At 42.4% G+C, this 10,475-nt stretch overlaps 1 protein-coding gene across 7 annotated transcripts in view; it reads left to right on the top strand.

Annotated features, from left to right (window-relative positions):
• The first annotated feature begins 3,959 nt into the window (after positions 1–3,959).
• The window catches only part of EXOC1 (exocyst complex component 1), a 28,235-nt gene continuing 21,719 nt past the window's right edge, over positions 3,960–10,475 (top strand). For all 7 annotated transcript variants that reach the window (XM_033161315.1, XM_033161312.1, XM_033161309.1 and 4 more), the window contains exons 1-4: positions 3,960–4,065; positions 6,252–6,385; positions 8,396–8,526; positions 9,963–10,122. In XM_033161315.1, the coding sequence (XP_033017206.1) occupies positions 6,262–6,385; positions 8,396–8,526; positions 9,963–10,122 (415 nt within the window). In that variant the 5' untranslated portion in view covers positions 3,960–4,065; positions 6,252–6,261. The remainder of the gene's footprint in view (positions 4,066–6,251; positions 6,386–8,395; positions 8,527–9,962; positions 10,123–10,475) is intronic.

Raw genomic sequence — 10,475 nt, 5'->3', positions numbered from 1 at the left:
TAGGAGGCAAGGAGTTGTTACTGTGCATGCAATAATTTTTTCCCCATTTCTGCCACCTCTGATCATTAGAAGCCTCAGAACACAAAGCAAACAAATATGCACATTCCTACAATAGGCTTACGCAATTTGTGCCTGCCAAGCCGAGATGGAACTTGCTGCCTATAAAAATAACAAACAATGTGGCTTGTCCTGCACTTCTCAGACTCAAAGCAGAGCTAGTGAACAATGTTCAGCTCTGCAGGTCACAAGTTGTGTGTGCTTCGACCAGAACAAAAATGAATAAATAAATAATCAGAAGACTTGCACAGCATGTGCTGGGAATCATGCAGTTCCATTTGGATTGCAACTAGTCATGAGCAGTGGGTATAAGTCTGGATTTACTGTATATAATGATTATACATGTTTAAAGCACATGGCTTCCCCAAAGCATCATGGGAACTGTAGTTTGAGAAGGGTACTGGGAATTGCAGATAAAAACTGTCTGCGGACAAACACCGGCTCCCTCGGCCTGTAGAGCGAGATGATCACCGCAACCCCAAAGTCATCTGCGACTGGACTTAACTGTCAGGGGTCCTTTACCTTTTACATTTTTAGAGGGAAGCTACAGTTCCCAGTATTCTTCGGGGGGAAGCCATGCCCTTTAAATGTGTCTTGAATGTGCTTTAAACAACGTGGGATGATACTGAGCTACATAGACGCAGTGGTCTAACTTGATAGACGGCAGCTTACTTTATTCACAAAGCAAAACAAAACTTAATTTTAAGTTTTACACGTGAAAACAGCCTGCAGTAGATACATATTGCTATCAATTTTATACTTAACACGCATACGGAAGCACTGGTGGCTGCAGGAGGAAGTCCCTTTAGTAAGACTTTAATGAAACAACAAAAAGCGAACTGTAAATACTCCCTGCCATTCTTCCTTAAGAAATGAACAGATAATCAGTACTTTCAACAGACTTGTTTGGTGTACTCGGAAGTGATTACTTTATGTAACTGCATATTTGTTACGTTCAACTATTTTTGCTCTTGCTTGGTTCTTCTTTGTATGTGTAACAGGATTCCTATGAAAATACAATGTATACTTAAAATACCACTGCTATGAACGTGGATATCATATATGTATTTCTGCACACTCTGTTGTGAAAGTGAGCTGATTTAATCCTTTATGGATACCTCATTCATAAAGGTTCTCAGAGCACAATAGCTCAGGAATTCTTAAGTTACTACAACAATGTAATTTTTAAAGCATTATATTTTTAATTGGTTTGATTTAGCATCAACAAGCATGAATGGCCTGTTCTATAAAATACAACCAAACCCCCGCGCAACCCCCAATTATGGGCCAGCTTACACTTGCTTCTGACCCCTTCAACAGAACTTTGGTTTTCAGAGGTGCCACTTACATGAACTGGAATGTCCTTGTGTTGCATAGTTCTTCTGGCAACCCTTTACAATCCGGATTTTGGAGGAGCTTTTTCATACAAATGGCACCTTTGCATTAGCACAAACCAGCCACTCCTCAGGGAGAAGGGATTTGTCTATTACATTTCTATCCCACCTTTCCTCCAGGGAGTTTTAGGCATTGCACATGGTTTCCAACCCCCAACTCCCATTTCAACTCCCCAACCCTGTGATATGATGACTGGTCTGGTTCAAAGTCACCAGTGAGGGGGGGGGGGGTTGAACCTGGATTTTTTCAGCTGTGATCTGATGCTCTAACTATTGCACTGCAGTGATTATCCGACTCAGCGGCAGATCTGGGTTTGACTTGCGTGAAATGCTGAGGTCATCACACAAGATGCTCACATCAGGGCTGCTGGAAAGTCTAAACTGGCCCTAAATTTAGTGCAGAGACAAAACGATGGGGGAAGAAAAGACAGAAGTTAAGGGTTAGTTTCCAGTACTTCAATTATAAAGTAAGACTCACACACACAGTTTGTGGGAAATTGTTGAAGTAGCGTTGTTAAGAAAGGACATTATTACCTGTACACTCACCTCCTTCTCAAAGCTGGGAAAGCTCTAACTAGGTGGAGGTGAGCGGACTCTAGGGTCTTGTCAGGGCCCCCAAACCTCTTTCCCAAAGCCCAGCACCTTGCTTACCACCTTTGGGAAGGCAGTGTCAAGGCTGAGGGAACATCAATGTTGCCGAGGGCCACCAAAAAAGGCTGCGAGGGCCGCATGCAGCCCTCTGGCCACACGTTGGACCACCCTGCTGTAGATCTGGTGGGGTGCACAGAAGGATTTCCTAGTTTGGTTTGACAGGACAGCTGGTTTCAAATTGGGTCTGATGTTTCAGTGACTGAAACTCTGTGCTTGGTTATGTAGACCCATAATACCTACCCAGCTTGCTACATTTGTAAATAAACAGATTATTACAAAAGATGCAGCAAGTCTCCAGTGTTCTCTCCACCAAAGAAAACTGATCCTGCAATAAATACTCCTGCATGACTACTGTCCTGGCTGGAGGGTGGCATATTTTTGAAAGTTGATTGCTTGCTGGAGGCTGCTTGAGCTAAGACAGTGAAACAAGACAGAACATAGCTAAAGTGCAAATGGCGGGAAACATGGAATAAATCTGACTGAATGCAAACCACAGTCTACCTTGTCTAGGGCAGCATTGGCGGGACCACCATCCCCACCCACTTATTATTATTTTTCTTCACCACCATCACTGCATCCACTCAGTACTGAGAAGCCTTTAACCGCCTGCCCTCAGGAGGAGCGGATGGGGACCCAGGTACACAGCTGCTCTTGTCTGGACTAAGGAGCACGCAATACATTTACTCCAATAAATATCCAGAGCCTTTTCTCCTCCCCACATTGTTTATACTGTACGCCATGGGATTTCGCCACGCCCCTTTGCCCGCGGTGGGAGGAGCGAAGGAAAGAGACCGCTTAATAACCCCGCCCCCTTTCCCCAATCAACGCCCATCTCCACCCTTTTTTGGTCCTGCGCGTCCTGTTTGCATCTTTCCCTCTCACAGAGATAGAAAAGTATAGAATGACCCATGCAATTATGTGCATGGAGAGTTTCCGGGTCTTGCATTGGAAGCTATGTCAAAATCCACACTACTCTCTCTCTCTCTCTCTCTCTCTCTCTCTCTCTCTCTCTCTCTCTCTCTCTCTCTCTCTCTCTCACACACACACACACACACACACACACACACACACCCCATGACAGCTGTCTATTAAAATCTCCACCATAGATTTGACGAGTTGGAAGGGACCCTGAGAACCAACCCCCTGCAATGTAGGAGGTATGTAGTTGTCCTGTACAGGAATCGAGCCTGCAACTAGCCATGATCAGCACCATGAGTTATCTACGTAAATTGGGGGGAATTTAGCCTTTTGTTCTAAGTGCGATTGGGATCCCCAAACAATCCCAGGGGCAAATGCTTTTTTTCTTTTCTATTCGCTTTCAAGTATAGCATATATTCAGTCAGTTTCTTCTTGTGTGCACATTTGTTATACTGTATATTCCCCCCCCCTCAAAAGCACATAATTATATGTGCACTAAACATGGTGAAAAGTAAATAAAAGAGAGAAAGAGAAACAGAACCCGTGTAGAAGGGAAAATAAAGGGGGGGGGGGGACACCCAAAACTGTATGTACTTTACAAAGTTGTTACTGTACTTCACGGGATCTCAACCTATTACAGCATTTGTAAGAATGGATTCCAAATATCATTGAATTTGCCCTTTTTCTAAGCCACGTTTTATTCGAAGTTATCATCAGCGCGCGCAAGTTCTGAAACACGGAAAGGAGCAATAAAGGAAACACAGCTGCTCAGAACGGTTCAGCCTCACCCCACCCCGTGTCACTCTTAATTTTTCGACATCTATGGTTTTACCACCCTCCCGCTAATCTCTGCGGCGGGCGCTCCTCCCCGTCACGTGTTACGGTCCTTTACTCCGTGTACTTCCGGTCCTGTTCGGTGACAGAAGTAGGAAAAGCGAGTGGGGCGGGACGGAGGCAGCAGCGGTTCCTCGGAGCCTGACAGCGGCCGGCGGCTTTGGAGGAGCAGCTTCGGGAAAGGGCTTTCCCCCCCAGCCCAGGCTGCGGGGTAAGAGGGGTCTCTCTCTCTCTCCATGGGGGTGCATATAGGGTGGTCGTGGAGGCTCCACGGGCAGGTTCCCCCCCCCATCCTCCCCCTCTGGTGCTTCTCGCCGTGGCCCCTTCGCCTCACGCCCCTTATTCATGCTCAGCCCCCCTCCCCCGTAGGCCTGTTGTCGAAGGGCCCCTCTTCTTCGGAAGTGGGTCCCGAATCCTTCACCGGGAATCCTTCACCTCGCCTGCCTTGGTTTCCCTCTCCAAGCTCCAGTGCGACCACCTTTGTTTTGGTAAAATACAGGGCGGGGAGAGGCGGTTGGGGGGGGGAGATGTTTGTTTGATCTGGTGCTGAAATGGCTTCAAAGCAATCCTTTTTAAAATATATATATTATTTATTTGGTTTTTCAAATTAAAATTTCACAGACATAAAACATAAAAACAAGATTCCAAGGAAGTTCCATCCTCCCCTTTGTTGGTCCTCATTATTATTAACCGTTTCCTCCTGCATCTTTTACGGTGATCCAAATCTTTTACGTCTCCAATGTGTCCAGAATTCACCCTTAACCTACAAGTGATATTCCAATCCTACAAACGATTTTAACTGTTTACAGTGGTCTTTAAGATAAGTTATAATTTCCCCCCATTCCTTACTAAAATTTTGGACTTCCTGATTTCTGATTCTTCCCGTCATTTTAGCCATTTCTGCATAGTCCATCAACTTCATCTGCCATTCTTCTCTGGTAGGCTTCAAAGCAATCCATGACGATCAGTTGCAGCCTATCAGGATGGCCCCTCTGGAATTTGTCACACGCGCACACACACTTGCACATGAATTTGTAAACCTGCCTGTGCTTGGCTGCCCAGAAGAGCTTAAATACGTGACCTTTCATGCACCCTTTCGAACACATGCATTTGGAGAGGATTCCTAACTCGGCACAGAGAGAAGACCTGAAATGCAGGACAAAACTATATATCAATACCAGTCATAGCATTTTACATAGAAATACGGAATGATACGGTAACATGGTATACTGGACAGGTGTCAACCGTATCCCTTCCCCACCAAACCCCAATGAGCAGGCAAGAATTATAAACTGAAATTGAACAAGAAGTTTATTTTATTTTTTAAATGGGAATATAAATCATGGTTGGTCAGCTTTGAGCAAACTGAGTGAGCTCTTGTTGCCTTAATGCCATTCAGGGTCAGTTCCCTCAGAGGGGCATCTTGAGCTAGGCCAAACTCTATGTGGATAGTTAAGTGGCTTACCTGGAAGATTCCTGTTGTCCCCTTTTCCAGAGCTTTAGGGTGCCATAATTCTTCATGTGCTTACCTGGTAGTAAGTCCTATTCTGAGTGGATGTGTATAGTATGGCACTATTATTGCACTTTAAAAAAAAGAATTACGACATTTTAAGTTTTAATGCACTTTAGGATGGCACTATTAGAACCTCTTTCAGTGTTCTAGAACTTGGGTCTCCAGCTGTTTTGGGACTACAACTCCCATCATCCTTGACTACTAGTCCTGCTAGCTAGGGGTGATGGGGGTTGTAGTCCAACAACAGCTGGAAACACAAGTTTGAGAAACACTGTAGTTAAGTGATAATCTGTACTGTTTGTTTCAAATTATTGTCAAGTCCACAAATGCTTACAGTTGAAACGTACCCCAATTGTTTGACTTTTTAAATTTGTCATTTGTGTAGTTAAGCTAGTGGTAGCAGCATGTTGTCTTCAGCTACTTTGGTATTTTAAACACTTAAATCTTGCTCAGCCTGTTTTTTGTTTAGGTGTAGCAAATGTTCACATGTGATTCTGCAGCTGTTGACTCATTAATGGTTGCTCTTACAAGTGAGTTGGGATGTGATTTCTACCACAGGCAGCTTATCTGATTTTAAAGAAAAATGTTTTCGACATGCACTTGTGCGTTTGTGAGCCCAGCCTACAGTGCTACACTTGGCCTGTTAAGGATGTTCATGCACCAGCTAAAATTTAGTTTTGTTTGTAAGTTGATTTTAGCCACGTCCCAACCCCACTTCCAAGTCCTGCATCAACCAATGCACAGCATCAAATACACTGTTCTCTTATTATATTGGTATGAGTTTGCGGGGGCCAGACACCCTCAATTCCTGGGTCCAGTAGGTGGTGGCTGAGTTCATCTATTCAGAAAAGTACTTGAATATTATTATTGCCTATATCTTACAGCTCAGAGAAAATGACTGCAATCAAGCATGCCTTACAGAGGGATATTTTCACTCCAAATGATGAACGTTTACTAAGTATTGTTAATGTTTGCAAAGCAGGAAAAAAGAAGAGAAACTGCTTTTTGTGTGCCACAGGTATGTGGTTTTTGTTTTAAGCATGGGCAAACATTTTTTTCTAACTTCTAATTAAGCTCATTGCTAAAAGCTGATGCAGTATTTTATCTACTATCAAATTTTACAATTTCACCTATACAGTGTAGTGATTAAATGATGTGTGCATTCTAAATAAAAACAATGACCTGGTTTGTTAGGATAAGCCACTGTACAATTATTGTATATTTCCTCTAAAAGGTGCTTTTATGATTTAAGTATAGCATTTCAGCACTTAACTTCAATTGATAGGTTATGTCTAAAGGGAACTCCCCAAAGCTTATGCTTTTGCTATTGCCTACTGTAGAAGGGATTCTTGTCAAGCGTGTCAGGCAAGCAGTTTTGGGTTCTCAGCTGGAAAACATTGTCAGCTGACTGGTTACCGTATATTGCTGCGGACCTGGGATTCCTAAGTCTCACTTGGCCTTGACCTATCCTACAGAGGGCTAGCAAAGGATGCTACAAATGTTAATTAGCTGACCAATGCCAGGATCTATGTGCTAGCACTGTCTTGTGAATGGCTCCCTGCTACAATAAAAGTGCTAATACAATAATATTGGCAGTGCTGAGTAAATTGTCGCCAACCTGCTACTGCAAAAGGTGTGTCTGTTTCACACATAGGTAAATTCAAAGGATCCTGACTGTGATTTTGTATCTCAATTCCATTCAACCCACACTTTGCTGTTTTCTACTTTATGTAGCAGTCAACTCAGATTTCACTTCATGTTTTTGATCAATTATTATTATTATTATTATTATTATTATTAATTGAATTTATATACCGGGCCATTCCATGAAAAATGAGCCTGATAAGAATGCTAGATGAGCGCTGGACTTTGGTGAGGAAGATTCCAAACGTGCAGTCTAACCATTTTTTTAAAAGCTAAAGACAAAAGAAGTTTATTTTATGGACCTTCTTTTCAAAAGTCCACCCACGTAGTCTTCACAGAAGTGTTCAAGTTAAAAGTTTTCTGATGATTGTCCCACCCGTGACAGCATTTTTTCCTTAATTTTGTATCGTTAAATTTCTTAAACTTAATTTCTGATTGCATAGTTGTAACCAATAAACATTGATTTAAATAGATATGCTGAGTTTATCATTGATTCACCTCTCAACTCACAGAGTTTTTCCATAAATCAAACTTATCTCAAGCTCCATGTCCTTTTTTTGTCCCACCCGTGACAACACTTTTAACATTTAATAAAATTGTCAAAAACATCCATAAAATAATAAAAAATTAGTAAAATGTTCAGCATCTTATTAAGAACATAGTTTAAATTTTGGTTGTTAATTTTTATGTATATTTACATTGTTACACATGTGTGAATACCAAAAAACATGATCAAAGTGTCCCACCCGTGACAATGGAACGGTACCGCCCTATACCCGGTGTGATCAAGTGTGTTTGAGTCCATGAAAGCTTATGCTACAATAAATTTGTGAGTCTTTGGGGTGCCACAAGACTTGTGTTTTGTTGCAACAGACTAACATGTCTGTTCCTCTGAAAAGGAAGATATAAAGTGTTCTGTGCACCAGCACCAACATTTTAGGTGCTGCAATGTTTTGAGTCCTGTTTGCCATAAAGAGGCTTCCTAAGGGGCCATCTGCATGAGATCATTGGCTTGCACTGATTTTTATATTGTGTTTACTTGACTCTAATGCTCACCATTTTTGACCAAATTACGTTGCGAAAATAAGGTTCGATGGGGCATTAGACTTGAGTAAATACGGTAAATGCTTTTAATATCTGCAAACAGCAAAATGTTTCCTTCCTGCTTAGCAGCTGCTGAATATGTCTGCTTCCATGTTTGAAAGGGCCTGGCTGCCTTCTGCGTTCTGAATATCTCTTAGGTTTACATTTTCATATAAAGTAAATGTGGGGGCGGGATATCTGCTTTAGAGTTTCTTACTTGTGGCTGTGGGAAAATGGGCATTATCCATCTTACACTGGTGCTTGGGTCTTGTGGTGATCAGCTATTTATTGTACTCCACAGTGACAACCGAACGCCCGGTGCAGGTAAACGTGGTAAAGGTGAAAAAATCTGACAAAGGAGATTTCTACAAGAGGCAGACTGCGTGGGTCCTTCGAGATCTTGCTGTCGTTGATGCCAAGGATGCCATCAAAGTATGTCTTTGTTATAATGGCTTGAAATCTTCACTCTGCATGGGCAGTAAATGCAACTTTCATTTGTGACGTATTGCCATGCCTTTGGCAAGTTGCTAACTTCAGTGGACTTGGAAACCAGGGTTGCCCTCATATGCACACTAATGAGCAACTCTTTGAAGGCTCAGACTTACTTTTCAGTGAGTGTATAGAGAAGCAACTTGCACATTTAACTTCAATAGAAGAGAATTTCCTTTGGAGAGAAGGTGCAATGTGCAGAGGAATGGGTTTTCTGTTTCTTTCATGCACTGCACAAGAATTTTCTTGGTCTATAGACCTTTAAAATCAAACCAAGCATCGCACTGGACCTTTATTCTAGATACTGTCAGGCATATAAACCACTATCTACAAATTCCAAACAGATAAATATTCAAAAGTATTTTTATTAGTTTCCTACAGAAGTAGTAAGCCTTCATGTCATTTTTTGTGTTGTGTGTGTGTGAGCATCTGACATGCTACTGTTGTACTGTAAAAGGTAAAGGTAATGGACCCCTGACAGTTAAGTCCAGTCGCGAACAACTTTGGGGTTGCAGTGCTCATCTCGCTTTACTGGCCGAGGGAGCTGGCGTTTGTCCGCAGACAGCTTCCGGGTCATGTGGCCAGCATGACTAAGACACTTCTCGTGAACCAGTGCAGCACACGGAAACGCCGTTTACCTTCTTGCCGGAGCGGTACCTATTTATCTACTTGCACTTGCGTGCTTTGGAACTGCTAGGTGGGCAGGAGCTGGGACTGAACAGCGGGAGCTCACCCCGTTGCAGGAATTCAAACCGCCAACCTTCCGATCGGCAAGCCCTAGGCTCAGTGGTTTAGACCACAGCACCACCCGTGTCCTGTTGTACTGAAGCCCAAAGAACATTGTGTTGTTTGAAAATGCATTGGCTTGGATCCTAACCAGCTCTCTGCAAACAGAAGGGCTCTTGGATGCAGCAGAGGCTCCTGTTGGAGCACAGGATGGGTTGCATTTTTCACTTATCTCTCTTTCCCCTTTGCCCCCTGCACCACCTCCCATGCTGCTCCAGAGGCTTCCCTGCCCTCTGCAGCAGATTTTCAAGAGGGAATATTATAGTGATGAAAGTCTCCACCCCTGCTTCCGTTAGTGGGAGCATTCCATGAGTATAACTGATGGAACACTTCTGCCTGCTGAAGTTTTTTTATAGATCCACACACCATGCTTTTAAAGCATATTCCGCGCACCTTTAAATCACCTGACTTTCTTAAAATAATGCTGGGAATTGTAGTTCACAGAACTATAGTTCACAGGATTCTTTAGGAGAATCCATGTGCATTTGAATGTGTGTTAAATGTATTACTTAGATCTGCCCTTGGAATCTAAACCATTATGTTGGGAACATACTATTGTGATTTTCCCCATCTGTTTTGTCCCTGTTTTTCAGGAAAACCCCGAGTTTGACCTGCATTTTGAGAAAGTGTACAAATGGGTTGCTAGCAGTATAGCAGAAAAGAACACTTTCATTTCATGCATTTGGAAACTCAATCAGCGGTATATTAGAAAGAAGATCGACTTCATAAATGTTAGTTCTCAGCTTCTAGAAGGTAAAAACTTCAGTTGAATCTTTCATAATGCTGTATTCTAGTTAAAATATTAATTTCATCATACTTTAAAAGCAGTAGAAAATCACATTGTTTGTATTGCCCTCATTCATGCATATACTAACAATAACTAAGGCTTTTATTGGCTTCATATGTCTTTGACCTAAATTAGGATATGGTCCACTTTCCTGGAAGTTCTTTTGAAATTAATTAGCGTGGTAAGTGTAGGATTGAGGCATGTTTTGCTAGGGACATTCTGCAATCTTGGGCTTTTGGACTCCTGTACATCATACTTGAAGAGCCTATGTAACTTATTAGTTGCTAAAGCTAAGTTTAAATTGTTATCAGATCAATTT

Source organism: Lacerta agilis, chromosome 9, assembly GCF_009819535.1.
Source record: "Lacerta agilis isolate rLacAgi1 chromosome 9, rLacAgi1.pri, whole genome shotgun sequence".
NCBI lineage: Eukaryota > Metazoa > Chordata > Lepidosauria > Squamata > Lacertidae > Lacerta > Lacerta agilis.
The sequence above is the reverse complement of the archived record's forward strand: the minus strand, read 5'-3'. Positions and strand labels throughout refer to the sequence as shown.